Source organism: Mytilus edulis, chromosome 4, assembly GCF_963676685.1.
Source record: "Mytilus edulis chromosome 4, xbMytEdul2.2, whole genome shotgun sequence".
NCBI lineage: Eukaryota > Metazoa > Mollusca > Bivalvia > Mytilida > Mytilidae > Mytilus > Mytilus edulis.
Genome location: NC_092347.1, coordinates 15,212,285 through 15,235,552, shown reverse-complemented (window position 1 = coordinate 15,235,552; position 23,268 = coordinate 15,212,285). Strand labels below are relative to the sequence as shown.

The following is a 23,268-nucleotide window of genomic DNA, read 5'->3' as shown; positions in this document are numbered from 1 at the left end:
AAAGTTTTGAGTTGAAAAGAAACTACAAAAACTAAGCGACAAAAAAAACCCCAACCAGTCCACAAAACACTCAGTGACTGTATAGAGAAAACTAAATACTAAGCACCTGGAGTCCACAAAAACTTCGGAGGGGTAAGCAGCCAGATACTACGTACTACACATATATATCTCACCCGCCGTGTTACTAGCTACTATATATTTCGTTGATATGATAGTTAGGCAGCCACACAATAAATATAGCGGATTGGTAATTAACGCGTTTATCCCCGCCAAAACTGATCGGTTATGTAAATTTTTTACCCTACAAAACCGAACCGAATATGAAATTTTTAATTGAAACACTTTGTTTCAAGACAAAGGATAAGCAGCTGTTACCAGAAGAAACAAATCAGACACTGAAAAGTTAAAAACACAAAAAAATAGAAATTCCAAACCTCTTTAAACAAAACTAGGGATGGTCTCCGGTGCTTCTAAAGGGTAAGACGAGTAGAACATGGCACTTGTCTTGTTGCTTCTGGTAAGTTTACATATACAATCGGTTATATTCATAAGACATTATGTACATTCATAATCGAGGAACCAAAGACGCAATTGTAGTTATATTATGTTTTACTACTTCGTATGTGACGCCGGTCATTTTATGACTTTTTGCGTTGAGGCCTGGACCAAGTCGGGTGTGTCTATTTTCTGTGTTGGTCTTCAATGTATTATGTATTCGGGTCTTGTTTACTGTAATTAGTTAAGACGTCAGTTTTATCATGTAAATCTTTTATATTCATTTGATAAAATTTACTGTTTGCAATAGCGTAAAATTAATTGTTCAATAATAAGGATGTTATTATCACAAGCAGAAAACCCTAGCCGTATTTGGCACAACCTTTTCAACTTTTGATCCTCAGAGCTGTACAACTTTGTATCTTTTTTTTGACTTTCGAACTTTTATATCTGGGCGTCACTGGTAAGTCTTGTGTGGACGAGGCGCGTTTTTGACGTATTGAATTTTAAACCTGATGCCTTTTGTTATCTATTATTCATGTTTTTCTTTGCCTAATACGTTCTCCTATTTATTTGTATTGAAGTCCTGTATTATTATGTTGTCATTTTAATGTTATATTTAACAATGCCATTAAAGTGCGAGGTTTGGCATGCCACAAAACCAGGTTCAACCCACCATTTTTTTCTTTAAAAATGTCCTGTACCAATTCAGGAAAATGACCAATGTTTAGTTATATCATAGTTCGTTTCTGTGTGTGTAACATTTTTACGTTGTGTTTCCGTTGTGTCGTTTGTTGTCTCCTATATTCCGATTACTATAAGACGTGTCACGGTACTTTTCTATCCCAAATTCATGTATTTGGTTTTGATGTTATATTGGTTATTCTCATCGGATTTTGTCTAATGCTTAGTCCGTTGCTATGTGTGTTACATTTGAATGTTGTGTCGTTGTTCTCCTCTTATATTTAATGCGTTTCTCTAGGTTTTAGTTTGTTTCCCCGATTTTGTTTTTTGTCCATAGATTTACGATTTTTGAACAGCGGTATACTACTTAATATAATCCCGGTTTATCCTATTTTGACTCTTTTCAATTCAAGAGTCTTTCCTAAAGTGAGGTAACAATTGGCACATATCCCTGGTCATCTGTTACACAGCTATTCCATAACGACCAACAAACTCGTGATGGCGTCAGTATCCTTGTAAAAAGCAACTGTTTAAATACTTATAGTCGGAAACGAAAGTTCTAGATTATCGTACAAACTGGGATACATGATATATACTCCATGGTCTGCTGAAATGTCGCTACATTGTATATATATACAAATTTCGCAAAAGGGAAGACAAAATTACCACAATTGTCGCTTATCTATATATTCTCAGCCTTCTCTCATTGTCAATTTTAAGATGAATGTCAAGATATAAGACAGACTTAAGGTCGATGGAATAGATGCGTTGAAAACAATCATCAAACTTTGAATTTTCATTCTGTAATAGCGATCAACTGTCTCTTATGTCTGTCCTTCATAAGGGAACCTGCATGCAGTATCCAGTATAAGCTGTTCTCGACAGATGTTAGTCTTGTTGGAATCACGTGGTTGGAATACACCTGCTAACGGCATTAAAAACGCTGTTCCTTTGCTTTTTGTGTTGTTTGCTGTGCATATACTGATTTTGTGTCATGCATGGAAGATACCCAATATATAGTTTCTTTTCTATTAACAATCTATTCATACAGATAAGAACATGTGGTATAATTGCCAATGAGACCAATACATACAATAACAAAATGACGTAGACTGAGTAACTATAGATCAACCTACGGCTTTCAACAATGAGGAAAATTCTAACATGACGTCCTTCAAACGCTTTGAGTACACACCCGTGGTAAAATATGAATATATTGCCAGTGCTGTTCCGATTGTACTCCCACGTCATATGCTTTTTTATGAATGAGATACCCGACGTCATAGAACAATGACGTTAGAATGTAAGCATTTTACGGGAAAATACACGCTTGTGAATCCGAAAATCATCACAAGGAAACATACACAAATGATGCTAAAATGTGGCAAAAGCCCTTTATTGTACATCATATAAGACATATAAATAAATTATATCATTCAAATTCATCCAAAACTGTCTAAATACATTATTTTAAATAGTTTAAGCATGTCACTAATGCAGTTTGCTCTTAAAATTACGCTAGTTTATTAGTGCGTTTATTTATGGGAACGGCAAATATTTGCCTACACCTAGAGCGCTTTGAGTACACACCCGTGGTAAAATATGAATATATTGCCAGGGCTGTTCTGATCGTACTCCCACGTCACATGCTTTTTTTTATGAATGAGGTAGCCGATGTCATAGAACGATGACGTTAGAATATAAGCATTTTACGTGAACATACCGTGATGCTTGTGAAACCGAAAATCATCACAAAAAAAAAAAAAAAAACGTAAACAAACGATGATAGAATTGTTTATACATATGAGACATATAAGTAAATTATAAATTCATCAAAAACTATCGTAATACGTCATTGTAAACAGTTTAAACAGGCCACTTATTCAGTTTTCTCCATTTTTTACGCCAATTTAAAAGTGCGTTTATTTATGGGTACGGAAAATATTTGCCTCCACCTAGAGCGCTTCAATCCAAAAGAATTGCGTATTTGTCCTATTAGAATTGAAACAATTCATGCATGGGGCCTGAATATATCGTGATTTTACCACGGGTTGTCCCTTTATGCCGATATTTTACCCCTCGCTATCGCTCAGGGTAAAATATTTGTCATAAAGGGCCAATCCGTGGTATCGCTCAGGGTAAAATATTTGTCATAAAGGGCCATTCCGTGGTAACATCACGATATATTCAAGCCCCCATGAATTATTTCTTAATCAATACCACATTGCTTTAAAAAGGCACTGAAATAAAAAATGTAAAACATTTCAAACGAGAAACTTTATCGACCTAATTTCTGTACAAAACAATAGACAAACAAAAAATATTTATATGATTCAGATTCAGATTCAATAGTTTATTAAAGTCTCATCACATACAACATGATTAAAACAAGATACAATTATAAAATTAATTATACAGTAAACATAGTTAAAATAATTAAATACAGGTATGTGCCATTCTTAAAAGAATTATGAGAGACTATTAAAATACAAATAATACTTATTCGTTTTATAAAATACTACAAATACAGTAGTTAATGATATAAAATACTGTTTCTCCTTGTTAAAATGTTATTGCAGGTTTTGGCAACAATATTACAAATATTGGTATTTTTAAACATATATATAAATTTTTCTTCATCAGACAAGTTTAAAAACATATCATTGTGACACAATATATCAATAAAAAGTGCATGTCTTTGATCTTCATACAAGGGACAATTTTAAAAGTACATGTTTTTCTTCCTCTAAAATATTACATTTAAAACAGACTCTTTCGTCTAGATTTTTTCTTTCATATCGACCAGTTTCAATTTTTAATGGTGCTACACCACATCTAAACTTTGAAAAAGCACTACGATGGCGCTGTGGCATTTTCTGTAGCAAATATTGCTCAGTGTTATAAGTATGTTTAAAAGTTTATATGTTCTCAATTTACAACCGGTACTATATGAAAAAATTCTTGTACACCAGTCTTTTTTATATTTATCAAACATTTTCTCTTCTAACTGAGATATACTATAACTATCAAGAAAATTTTCATTTATTTTACAATATCTTTCAAAATCAAATGATTTCAACATCTCCATAACTTTGTACAGCCAACAAATGACAACCACTAATTTACTTACATGACTTGGGACAAGCACAAAGACGCAACGTCAGATATTGTTACCATTTAAAAAGCGTATCAGAAAAATGACGTTAAATTGGAAACGTGCACTATCTATTTTTTCCTGCTCTCCTTGTCAGCTATTAGTAAATGCAAAGTATATCACACAAGTAGAAATGCCGTGAGATTCCAATCCAACATGATTCTATAATTTACATAGGATATTAAATTTTACTGCTAGTAATTATGTGTGTTTGGGGAAAATATTGCTGCATTATATATTCAACCCGAGTATGTTTTTATTCAAACAGTGGTACAAGAGACTGTTTTTATTCAAGCAGTGGTACAAGAGACAATACAATGGCTTATAGTTATGATACTGAAGTTTTATTATTTTTCATTGTCTTATAGATGTATATTTTTGTAGTATGTGCATCATTTCGTTTTGTTGAAAGCAGGACGTTTACATAAATTGGAGATAGGAACCCGCGAATGCAGTTCATGCCGTCCCTAGCATATTACGCTTGTGGCGACGTCAACTAATGTTTAAGGACAACCTTGCAAGACATTTTCATTAATCCGTATATAATTATTTTATAGATAACCCTGTAATCTTTATACAATTTGGTGTATGAACTTAAACTTTAAAAGTAATTTTTATTGGTTAAGTAATCAAAGCCGAAAAATAATCTTCACGAAATCATATCTCTGTTTTTTCGCCGTAAAAGTTTTGTGAAGGCATGAAAGTTTAACTCGGACATTTCCGCAAGACATTGCAAACCTATTGTTTTGAATTGAATATGTAGATAAATTTATTTATCAATTTAAATTTTTAGAGCTTACACTTAGTACAAAACGATCGTGCTTACAATTTAATAAACTATTTGTCAAAATTTTATTTTTTTAACTGAAATGTTTCAAGTTTCAAAACTAAATTTCCCCTAGGACATTTCCGTACATCATATTTTTTCAAAATATCTATGCAAATTTAACATGGAGACAGCGATGTAAACCAATACTGAAATATATCACGTCATAGAGCATTCATGCAAAATGTCGAAGAGTCGCTTGAACATTTCGCGAATTGTTCGAGTTTTATGTTTCGAGTTTGTTACATTGGACAACGCTAAGTAAACGTTTTTTTTCTGATAATCTGTGTCTTCCAAAGCCTATGAATGTTATTTTTTTTTTTTTATTCTTTCTCTATCATAATGTTAAAATTTAAGGATCACCTTTATTTTCATATATAATTTGAAATATTTTTCAGCATTTCTAAGAAATTTCATGATAGGTAATGTGTGGTTTACTAATGACTTATTACATATTTTTGCAGGCTGTATGCTGTTCGTGTTTAAATTTCTTTTTCAGTGGCGGATCCAGAACTTTTCCTAAGGGGGGGGGGGGGGGGGGGGGGGGGGCGCTCCAGTCATGCTTCAATGATTCCCTATATAATCAACCAAATTTTTCCCACGAAAGGGTGGCCCGGGCCCCCCAGAGCCCCCTGGATCCGCCTATGTTTTTAGGAACCCAATAGTAATTTTGCTTTTGATAATATTGTAATTCCCGAAATTCGAAAAAAAAGAATTCCCGTATCCCGAAAGGATCTATCCCGAAATCCCGAGCTTAAAACACCCGATCCCGGAGTCCCGATAAAGGTCCTTCCCTCCTCAAATATGTCCTGGGAGAACCGTTTTGTTCCATCTCTATAAAATAAGTTCCACACTTTACCAGGTGAAATAAGTACCGGGTTGGTGAAATTTGTTCCTTACAGGTCTGGTGAAATAAATTCTGGATTTATGAGATTTGTTCCTTACCTGAGTGTGTTTTTACAAAGTTTGATTTGTTCCTCCAAGGATTTCTATACATTTGTAGTCAAATCCTTGGTTCCTCGGAAAACTAACAAAAATAATTTTTAATCTACTGAAGCTATTCTTTTTGATGTAAAATAGTTACAATACATCTTTTAATATTTCTATATGTTTAAAATAATGCATAATTTTACTGTGGTGAATAGAGGAAAGGAAACCGATACCTGATTACTTTTAGCCTGACTATAAATCTTGGGGGAGGGGGATAGGTGGGGTCCTGATCCCGAAATCCCGGGTTTAAAAATATGAAATCCCGAGGTCCCGAATTAAAAAAAAATGATATCCCGACATCCCGGATCCCGAAAGGGCAAATCCCGAAATCCCGAGCTTAAAACACCCAATCTCGACGTCCCGAAAAAGGTCAACATGCCCCCCCCCCCCCCATCTTTGGGGAAACAATATAAGATAAGATAAGATAAGATAAATTTTATTTTCCAAATTAGGTCCCCAGGGGGGCATATACACATAACATATATGATTGATACAACATACAGTATTTTACATATAACATTGTAAAATAAACTATTGAAATAGTCATACAGGTATTATTTGTTAAATAAAAAAGTATTTGAGAGTTGCTACTCCAGAGATGTGGCAAACCCCATTTATTTATTTACTTTTTTTTTCTCACTTGATTTTATAATATTTTTTTGCTGAAAATGACATTGTATAAATTTAAAATATATAAAAAAAAAAAAAAAAAAAAAAATGATTGTTTAGCTATATAAATAATTAATGTTTTAAAACTATATCATTTCAAGTGTGATACTTTTATTGTGTCATGGATTCGTATAAATAGTAATACTTTAATCATGTTACTTTACTATGGGCCATTCCAGTTAATTTCTGACAGGTGGGGATGGATGGGGAGATTTTTTTCTGATACGTATCAGAATAAAACATCACGAAAAACTACCTATCAGATATAAAAAAATTAAGACCTATCAGATGAAGAGTTCCTGTTCATGTTGGGTGGATGGGATTTCATGGAAAAAATGACCTATCAGATTTTTTTACTGCAAGGATTGTACCCATCAGAATTTTAAAAACAATACCAGATAATGCAGGATAAGAAACTGTCTACATTTCAAAGCACCCATCAGATCTGACATAGGCAATTTTTGTTACCCCTAAGATGTAATCATTTTTAATTATTTACTGCTGCCAAGACCCTCAGAAGTTTTTTGTGTTTAAATGACCTGTCAGATGAAAAAAACCAAAATTTCACCCCTAAGATGTATAAATTTTACACCCCTCAGAAAGGACCATCCACCCCCCTTTAGCAGATATTAACTGGAATGGCCCTATTTATGTGTACGTTAACAGATATTTGGATTTTGTGCACTACTGTAGGTGAAGGGGAGGGAATAATTTTAAAGAATTCAGAGTTATCTCCCTTGTTAAACCACGGATTTGCGATTTGGTCAAAAATGTCATAAGATACTACAGAACAGCAAGAATGATACGACTCTGATATCAATTATCTTTGAGACAATACTTAAGCCAACAGAAGATTGTTCTATACAAGTTATTGTCGGAGAAAACAGGGCAAATATTTTACTCGCGCATGCGTTTTACAAATGGAGCTCCCCTGAAAATATGGCGGAGACTAGAAGACAAAATAAAATAATTTCGAAGGGGTCAAAGCTTCCAGTAACCATCGAAGATGCTATTGAGGACGCTCTCATTGTGTGTCTTGATTATGGAGCTCGAAAATATAGAGGCATTTTATTGGATTCAAATAAAAGGTAGCAAGAAATATACCCAAATCTGATTAGAATATTCGTCTGTTTTTGATGTAAACATCTGTCCATTTCACAAATAAAATACTTTATGTAGAATGAAAATGACATACTTTAATGAAGTATTAAATTGTAAACATAGTCCAACTTTCCATAAAGTTTTGATTTTGTATGTCACAATAGTTTGGGAGAATCTACAATGATTATTGATGATGCCTCATGCTGCATGTATCTTTTTTGAGAAGTGCCCCCTTTTTGGAACAATAAATTGTTTTGTCCCATCATGCATGATAAGTATACATGTATCTGTATTATATTGATATAAATACCAGAAACAAAGTAATAAGGGTCACAAAGAGCCAAAATTAAAGCAGGTTAGATAATTCATCCCCATAGTTGAAAAATATTGAAAACATAATTTTTACCAAAATGAAGGTTTATGACCTCTTCTCTCATTGTCTGTGGCCTGTGAATATGAAATTTTCAAACTGCAATAGTATCAAAACAGTTAAGATAATGTATGAAAGAGATGGGCCATTTTGTACATATACATTGTACCAAGGGGACACTCCGTGCAAAGCATTATTTATATTATTTATAGTTTAATAATTAAATTAATTTGCATTTTAAAAGTAGAAAAAGATAATTTGGTAAAAATAAAACAAAGATTTTGTAGAAAATCCACAGACTTTAATACAGATATTTTTGTTATATAATTTAAATCATAGATTAATCGCTTGTTATGATTTGTGCTACAAATTTTTGTTTACAATAAGTCCTAAAAAACCTTTAAATTCGGAAACACCTTGTGTTGTGTCACTGAAGTCGAGCCCACCCTAAATGGTATTTGAATTGATTCATATTTATATGTTTTAACCAATATCTACATTCATAAACTTGTTTTAAGGGAATCATTGCTAGCATTGCATGCAATAATCCTCTACCTATCAAGCATCAACTTGCCAAAAATGAAAGTTCAAGGAGAAAGGCTGTGGATTTTCTATAAAATTTCCATATGTTCAGCATTAAATCAACACAAGGGTACATAATCCTTAAATAGAACAGTTGCTTGGAAACATTTACATAGGATTTCATTTACTTTCATACTGGTTTCTCCTCTATAAAACAAATCTGCCCCCTGTTTAATATGGTTGCAACAAACAATATATAAAAAAGAAGATGTGTTATGATTGCCAATGAGACAACTCTTCACAAGAGACCAAATCATACAGAAATTAACAACTACAGGCTACCATATGGCCTTCAACAATTATCAAAGCCCATACTGCATAGTCGGCCTTGAAAGTCCCCAACATGACAAATTTAATATAATGCAAATAAGAAAACTTGCGGCCCAATTGATGTAAAAACAATCAACAAAAAACTAATATGTTACGCAGCAACAAAAGACAACCACTAAAAGAGGCTCCTGGCTTGTGACAGACACATACAGAAACTGGCCAGGTTAAAACCCTCCCCTAAGCTGTGACAGTGGTGTAACAGTACATAGTGTTTCCTACAGCTTTAGTAAAGGGCAGGGCACTCTTTCTTTGCATATATGTTGATCATGACTATTCCATTGTTTCATACTTTTTGGTAAGAAATGCAGATATATATATATTACTATTAAATTGTAAATTTAATTCCTTTTAGTAATAAAATTATCACTTCTAGACTCAGCTAAAAGAATTTTGATCATGTTCATAAAAATTTGTGCAACTTCCTAATTTCAATCAATTACTCCAGATATTAAGTTTAATACTGGACCACTGAGTCTGGTTGTGTAATTATATGGATGTGGTAACGTGAATGTGGACTTCATAGCATGACGAAGAGCATACATGTATATGCAATGCATTGCATTTTAGATGCACAAAAGAAGTGCTACAATGTAGATACTTTTTGGACCTTGCATTTTTAATCGAATCAAATAATCTTGGCTCATAATTGTACAAATTGTTTAAGGATATTCATAGATTTGTAAAGCAAGAATTTCTTTACATAAACTTCATCTGCTTTTCATCTTTTTTGCATTATTTTTTTGTTTTTTTTATTGAAACGTTGGTGGATTTTTAGTACTACTCAAAAAACTTCTTGAATTTCTTTTTTTAAGATAAAAACAGTATAAAGGGCGTCGTAAATTCTCATCCAAATTATGAGGTCATAACTAGAGAGCATAAATAAAAAATATAAACAAAGATTAGACTGTTAACATCAACACATGATGGTTATTTTCATCCCATGCGACGTAAAGTTATAGCTCAAACAATCGCCTTGTTCCCTTTTAAATTGTCTATATTTTATATTTGTTGATCAGGTAATCGGTGGTGTACCAATTAGATTCAATCATGGATCGATTTTGTACTCTGTCTTTTCAAAACTGTTCAAACATAATTACGAAATTCAATAAAATGTTGCCCATTAAAATTTTGATTTCGTTCCAAGGGAAATAACTTGAAATGGTCTTGCCAAAAGATGACTTAATGAACCATGTGGGGGCATTCTACTATCATGACTATACAACGGAAAAAGCCATGGCACCAATAATTTTTATGCAGTTAAGCTGCATTATGCGAGCACCCTAGATTTGTGTTCTACCCAATAAATGCTGAAATACTTGCCATTGTTATTACCTAGCTCGCTACTATGTTATATGTAACTAATTGAACACTTTTTTAATACTTTTTATTCTGGATTACAAAAAATATAACCAGAAAAACCTTAAATGATCGTCGATTTATCCAAAAGTTTTGAAGTTACACATAGGAAGTAGTGCTTAATAAGAATCCTTGTGCAGTTCATTATGACTTGTGCTTCTAGCCAAGATGTCAAAGAACAATTGTATGAACTATTTAATTGCCGAAAATCTCTTAAGACAAGTAGTTTAGATTTCCCAAATGGCAAAAGTCGTAGGGATATTGTTTGTCATCAATACGAGTACAACTACGTCAGTAGTCTATTATATAATAAGTTCAACTGTTCATGCTGTTGGCGGCAATTTCAAATTAGAAAAAGAAATTTTCGTAGCTTTTCAATTTAGAGGCATGTGTGTAAATTAGCGGTGGTCCGAGGTCCTCGACCTTCCACTTTTGCAAACGGAATTTCGAATAGGATAGTTGGTTTCTAGCTACGCCCGACGTAGTTGCCTTCCACTTGAAAGAAAATAAGAAATTACTTTGCAAACCTTTTCACCATGTTCACCAAAGTCTCTCAATTAAACGAGCTAAAAACTTATTTTTATCATTATTATTTATGACAGCGATATTCATTTTGTTCAACCGCTAGCTTTATACAGAAAATCGCCGACAAATATTGTATAAACTCGAGTAAAATCGTATCTGATTGACAAAAACAACATTGTAAACACATAACAATGGCGGCCGTGAAGACAAAATTTTACAATATCGGATACGATTCCGGAAGCGGATAAGGATAATTCCGGGTTTGGCGATCAATTACTAAATAAATCAAAGCAGATGAAAAAATAAATCTATGCATGGTAAATGAATATAAACACTAGAAGATATATGTAAAAGAAAGAAAAAGCAGAAAAATATTTTATACAGCAGTGACGGATCCAGAAATCTACACAAGTGGGGGCCCACTGACTGACCTACAATGTAAGAGGGGGCCCGCTTCAGTCACGCTTCAATGATTCCCTATATAAGTAACCAAATACAACGTGACAGCTGGGAACAGTATATCTAAAAATATACATATTCATGGTCACAGTCTAAATTTCCTTTATCAGTGATAAATGATGATAATGCATGTGAGATGCTTTTAAAGTGTAAACATATTACTGCAATTTCGAAGGGTTATTTGTTTTTCTCAATTTTGAAGGGTCAATTAAAGAAGTTGAAAGTGTCTTTCTTTATTTTCACAAATAATGCAACTCTACCCCTCCTGTTTGATAACTTGGAAACGGTCCAGCTCCCCACCCCTAAACCATATGAGGGGCAGATCCAGGATTTTAGGTTAGGAAGGGCGCAAACTTAAATTTTCGCCGAGCAGAGCGAGGCTAAAAAAATTGAGGTAAAATTATCGGAATATTCTTTATTAAGCTGAGAACAACCCATGCTATGCAAATTTAAGGGGGGGGGGGGGGGGGGTGCAACCATATATATTCATGTTTGTGACAATATGAAAAATCAAATGAAATATAGAAAGAGTCGCTGGGGGGTCACCCACCCTTCCTGTTTTAGAATTTAAAAATGGTCCAGATCCCCACCCCTAAACCATATATTTTCATGTATGGGACAATATAACAATTCAAATGAAAGATAGGGGAGTCCCTGAGGTCACTGTACACCCTCCTGTTTGAGAACTTGAAAATGGTCAAGATCCTTACCCCTACACCATATATACTCATACATTTTTTTTTTGGATTAACTATACAATATAACAAATCAAATAAAATAACTATAACTAATTAAATAAAATATAGATGGAATCCCTGGGGTCACCCTACCCCTCCTGTTTGAGAACTTTGAAACCAATGAGATCCCCACCCCTAATTACCATATATATTCATGCATGGGACAATATTACAAATAAAATGAAATGTAGGGGAAGTCCCTAGGGTCACCCTATCCCCAGTGGGGGATCCAGAAATTTTCGTAAGTGGGGGCCCACTGACTGACCTAAGAAGGGGCCTGCTCCAGTCACGCTTCAGTGATTCCCTATTTAAGCAACCAATTTTTTCCCCCAAAGGGGGGGGGGGGGGGGCGGTCCCCCTCAATCCTCTGCCTACCCCTACCTGTTTGAGAGCATGAAAACCGTTGAGATCTCCACCCCTAAATTATATATATTCATATGTATAGGACAAAATAACAAATCATTTACATTTACTTTGGGCAGGTCAGTCAGACCTCACCTTTAATCCCTGTTGTAGTGAACATTTGTCTGATTCGTGTCTCATAACTTTTGTACTATAGAACAAAAACTCAGTTTTCTTTCCAGGGAAACCAGTCCGTTCAACTACCAAGTAGAACAACTGCAATCATTGGGAACTTGTACCACTGCAGACTCACCATAAAAAAATATACATTGATATATGCATTGCTTTTGAAACCTTGATAACATATATAAATTATTTGCCTTAATAAATAAATCATTACATAAACATGAATGGACTATATATGAATGTTTAATGTTGAGGCAACATTGCCACAGTTTTCATTATTACGGTTGCCTTGGTTTTTGGTTAACTGCCTTCAGCGCTTACAGCGCTTTGATTCCTTAAAAGGCCAAGGCACTTTTGCACGCCAAAACAACCTGCAGGAAACACTAAGTACAACATAAAGAATAAACTACAAAAGTCAGTTGAATAACTTCAAGAAGGCCTAATTATGAGTCATCAGATGGATACAAAAACAAATGTAGAAATACATTAAACAATAACATATAGTAGACTTCCAAAGCTACTCAAATTATTTTTTGGGCAAGTCATCCTGAACTTGAATTAAAATTGGAACTTGAAATTAACAACATTCAGTCATTTTTTGGCAAGAGTTCCATATGATGATCCAACTATACAACATAATACTATGTCTGAAATTCTGAATGCAACTTACTGTTTAGTGAGTTGGGTGCCATTTCCAACTCTCTCTGAATTATAATGAAGAAAAAGTAGTTAAAATAATACTTTTTAATTTGACATGGTCTTTAATTCTCTCTTAAGTGACACATCTTAAAAACTTGTCCCAATTTGAATTCATGATAATGTAATGTTTTAGGGACTTAATTAAGTCAACTTAGTGGTAGGGATATCAAAGGTTTGTTCAATATTATTGCAAGCAGTTTTACATAGGTCTCTTCTTTATTCAATTAAAATTCAATCTGATAAGTACATTTTGTTGTGCTGTTCTTCATTGTTTTTACTTCTTATTATCAGATATTATTACATAATGTTAAAATATTTACTTTTGTCATTTATATTACACATAACCTTTTGAGGTTGAACAGAACAGGTGGTATTTAATTTAAAAGCAGAAAACTTCAAAAGTGATCAGAAAACACAAAAAAATTATTGCATATATTTGTAGGTGTTTATCTGGAAGTTAAATAATAAAATGGTGAATTTTTCAGAATTTTGTTTTAACAACTGTGTAATCATTTATAAACTCCAATTTTTTGTCTAATTACTAGTAAAAAGAGAGGCGAAAGATACCAAATTGACAACACCATGACAAAAAAAGAATAATTCAACAGATACACATCAGTTCACAAAACATAAAAAACTAGACTGAGGATAAACATAAATTGTTTCTCAATATTTGAAAAAAAAAAAAATTTTTATTTCAGAAATATACCTCATGGTGTCTGCTCAAGATTTAAAGGAGCTGAAGGGAATGGTATAGAAACAGAGGATGGAAATATTGAAGTTCCTGCCACATATTTCAGACATACCTACATGCAACACGAAAATAAGATGAAGGAACATGTTCCTGTGAAGAATGTACACAAAGATAAAAATACACGGCAACACATTCGTCTAAGACCTCGACAGATGTTGTGTAACAAATGTAAGGCAATGTGTCAAGAAACTGATAAAGGTATTGTACCTATAACTGCTGTTCCAAAACAAGGTACAAAACCAGAAAACACAACTAATAATAAAACAACAGCTTCACCGTCCAAAGAAGGCTTCCGCAGACGACCTAGTAATCAAAACCTCAAAGCCGAAAACCACAGTGTTTCTAAAACTATTAAGCTAGAAAAGTTACCAGACAAAATTAGTATGCTGAACACTAATATGACTAAAGCTAGTCCATTTATAAAAATTAATATAGGAGCGGGTACTGTGTTACAAATTCCTCCACGTCTTCATGGAGATGAAGTGGATGGTGTATCTAATAAAGGTGATAGCAAATCTTCTGAACCAAAAACTGTAAATCAATTAGATGATTCTAGTCATAGGAAATTAAAAAAGTTGAAATTTAAGGAGCTTGAAAAGGAATGTGAAAATGACAGTGTTGCTGAGCATATTTCAGCTGACATTTATCATCATAAAAAACATAAAAGAAAGCACAAAAGGAAACATGAAGAAGAATTGAAAAATTCTGCAGATGATATGGTTAAAAAATGTGATGAAAATAATGATAATTTACAGTATTGTGATTCAAATCAACAAACAATTATGTCTCAAAGACCTCGTTTGCTATATACATGGAGACAAAATAAAGGGCTCTCTCCAAGGAGAGATATAGACAATACATACAATATTAAAATGTCACCTCAACAAAGTGTTCAAAGTATTGATAAAATAGATTTAAAACCAAGAAAAGAATATAGACTGAGAAGTAGAGAAAAATCGATTGAAGAAGTCAACGAATCGTGCGTGTCTAGTGATAGTTCCCATACTTCAATGTCAGAGAGTGATGACAATGTCATGATGTCAGCAGGGAGTGAGGATGACAACGAAGTTCAATTCAATGCTAGTAGTGTTAATGAGGATAGTCAGAGTAGTGCTGAAGACAATGAGGAGGAGGAAGAGGCAGATGGGCCTCCTGTTGAACTTGATGAAAACATTGAAGTTCTTCGTCCATTAATGATGAAAATACAAACTAGAGATGTAACAAAATGTATTAAAACTGATGGAAGAACTGTTCAATTAGGGGATATTGTTTGGGGTAAAATCAAAGGATTTCCATGGTGGCCAGGACGGGTATTATCAATAGCTGTTAGTTCAAGAGAGAGTGGTGTTGTTTTACGACAGCTTGCACATTTAGCTTGGTTTGGATCCTCCACAATGTCACATATTCAGTGTTCAGACTTGTACCCTTTTCTGGAAGATTTTAAAGTTCGTTACAATAAAAAGAAAAGGGGTCCATATAAGATGGCAATTAAACAGGCAACAATTGCAGCACAAAGTCTCACAAATACACATCATATTGATTTTACAGAATTTGATTTATAAATGAAAGGTAAATATATATTAAATGTAGATAATATTATAGCAAAAGTGGTTAAATGCTTACTTGAAAGAAAAAAACAGCTATTTATATTGTTTTATTTAAAATATTATAACTATTTTTGATATACATGTACATTAACTATAGCAAAATGTATTGTTTGTAACAAAGGGTTAAGGATATATTTCTTTTTTAACACATGATACAGGCCATATGTATATAGTGAACAACACATTTATTTACAAAAATGCAAGTGTGTGTTCAAGGTTTAAAAAGGGTAGCAGAATGAGATACCAATTTCCTTTTTCATGGACATGTAAATGTAGTATACAAGTATGAAGTATAATTATTGCCTAGTTCTTCTACCTAAAAATATATAGTGTATGTATGTACATAAGAAAATGTATTTGTATACCAACATGAACAAATTGATTATTGTGAAAGTTACCTGATTCAGTAGCAGATATTTCTAATTTTCATTATTAACATTTAATAACATGTTTAATACATGACATGTATTTTAAGGAGGCATCTTGACTTACAACAAAAAGTTATTAACAAACACTAATAACACATACATGCATACTGACATGACTGAAATATGTTGCACTTGCAGTTGAAATTAGAAACATACTTTTCATCTCTCAATTTCCATTATGATTTTTATATGTTTTTTATACTTTTAAAAATTAATGTTAGATTTGATTTTTTTTCTATTTCAGATTTACTGTATACTCAGGAAAATTAATTTAACAATGCTTCTTATAATTACCACAGATGTAAACACCAACATGCCTAAATACAGATCAATATGAATAAACAGCCACCAAGTTCTACCATCAAAACCAGATTTGCCTCAAGTCCAGTTTTACTCAGATTTTCTTTCTTAATTGCTTCTTTTAGTTTAATTTATATTATGTATCTTTTTAAGTTTTGTTCATTCCAGTTACTTTTTTAGTATGTTTTTATCATGTTTAAATATGAAAAGAAAATATTTACATTTGTGTAAAAACTCAACAGACAATTTTCAGCTAAGGTATGTACAGGTCTACTCCTTTTATTATGAATCTTAACCTTTTAAGACTGTTGCAGATAAAAAGACATGAATATTAAAAGCATGTTATAGTCATAATCATGATAATTATATAATAATGCATATATAAAGTACATGTATGTACATATATATATTGACTAAACATAAAACTGCATTTGTATTTTTATAAATTTAAGTCATTAAATAGGTATAAAAAATAATCCTTGCATTGAGTAATGTGAGTTTCGTAAAACACATGTGCATAAATTACTATTCAGGTTTTGAAGCGTGATAAAAATTGACAAATCATAGCTTTTCTAAAATAATATATACATGTTCAAAGTAATTATACATTGTTATATGCTTTATAAGCTTCAAAATTAGTTGCCATGTATATGTTCCAGAACGTTTGAGTATTCGGACCGTACGTTTACGGTCTGGACTGTAGGCGTACTTTTTCTAAATACTCGTACGGTCGGACTAATATTAAAAAGTTGGTCAAGTTTATCATGTTTATTAGATACAAATGCATATAACAATCAACATAACTTAACTCTCAAATAATATAAAAAGTTCAATTGTAATTGAAATAAAAACTTTATATTTTAACTATTTAAATAAGTCACGCTAATTAAATCTTGTATTTAGCATGTCAATCAGTAATACATCAATTGAATTATGCTCACTGAAGTTGAAGTTATCGGAAGTAAATATAATATTATGCTCACTGAAATTGAAGTTATCGGAAGTAAACATAATGTTGTTTTTAGAATATATATTTAGCAAATTTACCCAAAAAAAATGCAAATGCAAAGGAAGATCAAGAAACATGTACATTTGTATGAACTGCAAACATGTAAATGTAAAAATTATTACGTTACTTGTGGTAGCAAGTGTCACCTTTGGCGATAGTACCAAAAGAGGATTCAGATATACAATTAAACAAATTTTTAATTTCAATTGTTCGTTTGTTCACTTTAGCCAACTAATTGTAATATTAACCTTTTTTTTTATAAAACTAAAAATAAAGATTTTGATAAATATAGGTTTAAATTTAACCCATATGATCCAATAACATGTATGGTCTGCTTGTACTGGACCGTACTGTCCATATTTGCATATGGTCTGGAACATATACATTATGTATGTACATGGCTTGTTAAACTTATCCTTGAATAATTTTTGAATTTGAACATGCTGAAGAGAGTTGAGTTTTATCTCTCTTAATTTTTGTTTTTATTCCTAACTACCAATATGCTGTTTCATAATTATATTTTAAAGAAGTGACTGTTGCATTGGAGGCCAGTTAAATAAGTTTAAACAATCATTATAGTATTTATTTTAGATTTACTAATATATATTGAGTTCAAGAATATATATAACTCTAGTCACTTTTATATACATGTACAAATGTATAAAGATTTATATTCACTGCCTGTACATTTACAAAGTGTAAAATGTATTAAGTAGGATTTATAGGCAGTATAAATATTTTTTACTGTTCCAAGATGTGTAACATAATTTTGTACTTGTACTTATAAAGTCTACTATAATAAGCAGCAGAAGTGTGTTTTAGAACATAATGTTTTGTTAAGTTTCAGTCAGATTTGTTTTGTTGTGGGGTATAAACCAATATTTAAAAATGATTTAAGTTGTTCTTTTACTATGTTGTTCTACGAAATTTTTTTGGTAATATTTTTATTTGTTGATATATTTTCGTGGCACAAGCATTTAATTTCTCATGAAGATGAAATTTTACTGCTTATACTAAAGAAAGCCTGCAGAAGGGGAGATAATTCTAATAAAAAAATAAGTGACATCCTGGCATGAATAAAATTGGTGTATAAAGGGCTCACTAAGTTAACTGGTTTATTTGGTTTAATAATGTAAGATGATACAGAGACTTGTTTTCAGTGATAGTTAATCAACTGCACACTTATGCCTTACCTATTAAAGGACTAGACAAGTTGGCTTTATCCTTGTTGTTAGCATGGTCAGTGGACTCATCAAGCTTTGGTCAGTCTTTTTGAGATGGAGTTTGTACATATAATATCCAGTTTTTACTCTACTTAAGATCAGTTCTTAAATTGGCCCATGTGAACTTTGGGTCTATCATTGTCTGGCATCTGTTACCATAAAATTTTCATACTTTCATCTTGTCTCAAGTAGGTTGCTTGATGATCAGTTTAGAAAATTTGTGTTTGTCAACCTGACATATAAGACTCTTGTTGTTATATAATACAATACAGATAAAGGTAATTTATCCCCTAACATATATAGAATGTTATATGTTCTGCGATGATCTTGTCCGTCCATCTGTAACTTTCAATTAATATTACTCAGCTTCTGAAGGAAGGATTTTATATTTGGTTTCAACTTTAAGATGTTTTAATAGTACTGTGGAAGCCATTTACAGATTTTCCAAACAGTCACTTTATGTTGGAGATACTTTAAAATTGATTATACCTAATGAGCATAGACTTTTTCATCAATATACATGATATACAATAAAAAGAAAGCAAGTGGGGAAATGTTATGCATGACATCATATGTAACTTTTTTTTAACATTTCAAATTTCAAATTGTTAGTTCAATAGACCTTCACACATAAATATTAAAGAAATGTAGGTGGTTACAAAAAGGAATGATTTTCCTTTCGTTGTAGATTTCTTGTTCATTTTGTTGTTTATGTGCCAAAATGAGCCCCAAAAAGATTATAAACATAGGCAGCTAAATAAATAAATGTTGACTTTTGTTCAATTTTAAGACAATTTTATTTCATAAAAAAACCTAATTCACATACATGATATTTTTACCTATTGAAGACTAGTAGCTTTTACCTTGCATGTCAAATAACACAAAGTTAGGAATTTGCATTGATAATTTTCCTCCTTTATGAGGGAATAATGAGTGTACAAATGTGTAGATATACAGTGACATAGTCTTTCAGTTTTTGATTTGTTAATGTCAAAACCAAGCCATTTTAATTACAGTTTTACTAACTGTCATATGATAGAAATTGGGAGTGCATTCCAGAAAAATATCTTATCAATATTTCAATTGTACATATCTTTTATGTTAAAAGGACTGAGACTTCATATATACAGTACTTAATGTATACAGTATGAATGTTCTTTATTAAATGAATCATTGATTTTGAATTTATATAGATAATGATTTTACATTATGTTAAAAATAAGCATTAAAGAAATGCGTTTTATGAATGTTCGTATGATTTGAATAATTTTTAATTGCATGTGTTTCGAATGTTGATTTTTATGAGATTTTCATTAACCTGTATTTTCAAGAGAAAACCTGATATTATTTTACCTACTCTGCATTTGTTTTTGATGTTGAACTTCCTGATAGTTATTATGTTATTTATGGCATGTAAACATTGTGGCAATTTATTTTTATCGTCAAAGTTTATCTAGAGATTGGTATATTCTGTATAAGAATATTATGTTATCAATGCTATTTTAAGTATTAAAGAATCTATGAATCATCTACACATGCTACACTGTAGTAACAATTGCTGGTGTTGGAGGACTTGGAGTAGATAAGGATTTCTAACCAAAAAACTACATATGAATAAATTTCATTTTTTCTAATGTGAAATTTCATCAATAAAAAACAAATATTTATATACATGTATAAATAATTGTAAGTGTTCCAGACGGTTATTTTTCACAGGGCGAAATGTCTGCTCTTTTGGCACAGTTCATAGTTGCATTCAATTGCATAATTTGACAACCCTGCATACCAAGGTATCCTCTTCAGGGACTCTTATCGAAATGATTCACACAGACTGGTTAACAAAACGGAGTTTAATTCATAGTGAAGTTTTAAAATATATCTTTTCAATTTTCAATATAGTCATCTGGCATATCAACCCAAAAAAAAAAAAAATAGAAAGAATAAATCATACTTAAGGGACTTGACCAGTTTGCAAAGTTAAAATGATTCTGTTAAATATAATCAGATTTTCAGTTGCACAAAAAATGTCATATTTTTTCATATCCAAGCTGGAACACTAATAAATTTAATACAGTGTTTTAGAAGTAATAAAATGTTTAAACAGTTAACATAGTTGACAAGTAGAGGATCAGGTAAGTTGCTAGTTGTAATATATGATAACTAATTCAGAATTTAAGCTTAATATTTCTACTATATTTTGTTTCTCAAATTGTTGATATGAATCAAGGATTTGTATAGTATCCTTGTATGAATGTACAATGAAGATTAACTATAAGTAAGGATTTGTATATAGCACTATACAAATCCTTGCTATAAAAAACACACATAATATGGGAGAGTTTTGTTATACAAACTAGGATACTGAAATTGTTTTCTGTTTTCACATTCAGTTTGTGAATTGTTGGTGCACGTTTCAATATTTTAAATGATAAATAAAACCTGAATGAAGAATGAGCAATTTGTATTTGTTTTGTTATTGATAAAACATAGACATCCTAAAACACAATATTATGTTATTTCCTCAAGAAATGTCATAGGCTCTTAAAGTTTAAATGAGTCAACTTCAATTAAGATTAAACTTCAATATTTGTAAGAAGATGTGGTACGATTACCAATGAGACAACTATCCACCAGAGAGTAAAGGATGTAGAAGTTAGCATCTATAGGTCATGTATGACTTAAACAATGAGAAAAATAAACATACTGCATAGCAAGCTATAAAAAGGGCCATCAAATCAAAAATGTAAAACATTCAAATGAGAAAACCAATGGCCTTATTTATGTAACAAACATAAAAACAAATATGATATACAGCAACTAATGAAAACTACTTAATTACAGGTGCCTTACTTCGAGTTCAAGTGATAAAAATCAAATAACCTGGTGTCAGGATTATCACAAGAAGTGTAGCATAATTCCTTAAAATTGTCACGGATTTATATTTATACTTTTTTGTCTTCAATAAAGTTTTAGGCCTCAGTTACTTAGTGATGTACAAATATGTAACTTGGTGTAAGGATACATCTGAGGAAGTATATACGCCTCCCACAAAAATTAAATCCTTCTTAACTATACTATATGCTTTAATAAATAAAAGATATGGTTTATGTCCCAGTTCACACCTGTGATTTTAATTTCCTTCAATTATATAACTTATTGCAAGGATGCATCTTTGTATTCAGTAGCCTCCTACAAGGAACTGACCAATTGATTTTATGTTGGGCAAAAGTTACAGTTTTTGTCCAGCCTGCAACATTTGTTGCAGAAAGCTCTACACAAGGATAGTGATCCGGCGTGGGTGGCATTGGCTAACTTCCTAAAAGCTTTATATTTTAGAAGGCAGAAGACCTGGATGCCTCATGTTACGAAGTTTCTGTCAGTCACATGTCCAATGTCCTTGACCTGATTTTCATGGTTTAGTGACTACTTGAAAAAAAGTTAAGATTATTTGTAAAGTTAAATTGTCTCTATTATAAGTAATAGGATAACTATATTTGGGTACCTTGCAAGGTCCTCATGCCTGTCAGACACTTTTCACTTGACCTCAACCTCTTTTCATGGATCAGTGAACAAGGTTAAGTTTTGGTGAAGTCAATATCTCAGATACTTAGCAAAAGGTCTAGTATATTCATGTATGGAAGGACTGTAAGGTGTACATATCCAACTGGCAGGTGTCATCAGACCTTAACCTCATTTTCATGGTTCAGTGGTTATAGTTAAGTTTTTTGAGTTTTGATCTTTTTTTAATACTATATGCAATAGGTCAACTATCTTTGATGTATGGAAATATTTTATGATCTATAATATGTCAGTCACGCAGGTTTTATTTGACCTTGACCTCATTTTCATGGTTCATTGCTCAGAGTTAAGCTTTTGAGTTTTGGTTTGTTTTTCTTAAACCATAAGCAATAGGTCAACTATATTTGTTGTATGGAAGAATTATTAGCTATACATGCCTGCCTAGTATGGTTCATATGACCTTGACCTCATTTTCATGGTTCATTGGTCAAATTTTTGTTTTCTAGGTTAATGTTAAGTTTATGTGACAGTTGTAATAAAGCCTTAAATTTAGGACTATCAACATAACATCAATGATTAGTAAATAAAGAGAGACATTTCAGCGTGTGCACTCTTGTTAATAAGTTAGTTATATCCTGAAAGTAGTTAAACTTAAAGGAAATTTGACAAGACAAATAAGGTTATGTTGGGTAAATTAGAAGTCTCATCTTCAAAAAAGCACCTGGGAATTCCTCTGAAGAGGTAAACAGGTTCAATGTGTTGATATCTAGGTACTAGCCAAACACTTAGCATTAAAACAGGACAATGTGTATAGCCTTCCTTCACTTAATTAGCTTTTTTTATGCCCTTGCTAGTTGGATGGTTAAAAATACAAGTTGGGTTATGCAAAGAACATAATTTTCCTTTACTTGTGGGCATTTGAT

At 32.0% G+C, this 23,268-nt stretch overlaps 1 protein-coding gene across 2 annotated transcripts; it reads left to right on the top strand.

Moving 5' to 3' along the window:
* Positions 1-7,527: 7,527 nt before the first annotated feature.
* On the top strand, positions 7,528-21,284 carry LOC139519055 (PWWP domain-containing protein 2A-like). Of its 2 annotated transcripts, none has more exons than XM_071310815.1 (3): positions 7,528-7,906; positions 14,207-15,828; positions 16,539-21,284. In XM_071310815.1, the coding sequence occupies exons 1-2, from the start codon at positions 7,758-7,760 to the stop codon at positions 15,819-15,821; spliced, it is 1,764 nt and encodes a 587-aa protein (XP_071166916.1). In that variant the 5' UTR covers positions 7,528-7,757; the 3' UTR covers positions 15,822-15,828; positions 16,539-21,284. The 2 variants fall into 2 exon arrangements, with proteins under 2 accessions (XP_071166916.1, XP_071166917.1); XM_071310816.1 differs by having other exon boundaries at positions 7,534-7,906; positions 16,594-20,354.
* The last annotated feature ends 1,984 nt before the right edge of the window (positions 21,285-23,268 follow it).

Coding starts and splice junctions, on each gene's coding strand:
- LOC139519055 (XM_071310815.1), top strand. CDS start 7,758: ATGGCGGAGACTAGAAGACAAAATAAAATAATTTCGAAGGGGTCAAAG. Junction 7,907..14,206: donor TTATTGGATTCAAATAAAAG/GTAGCAAGAAAT, acceptor TTTTTATTTCAG/AAATATACCTCATGGTGTCT.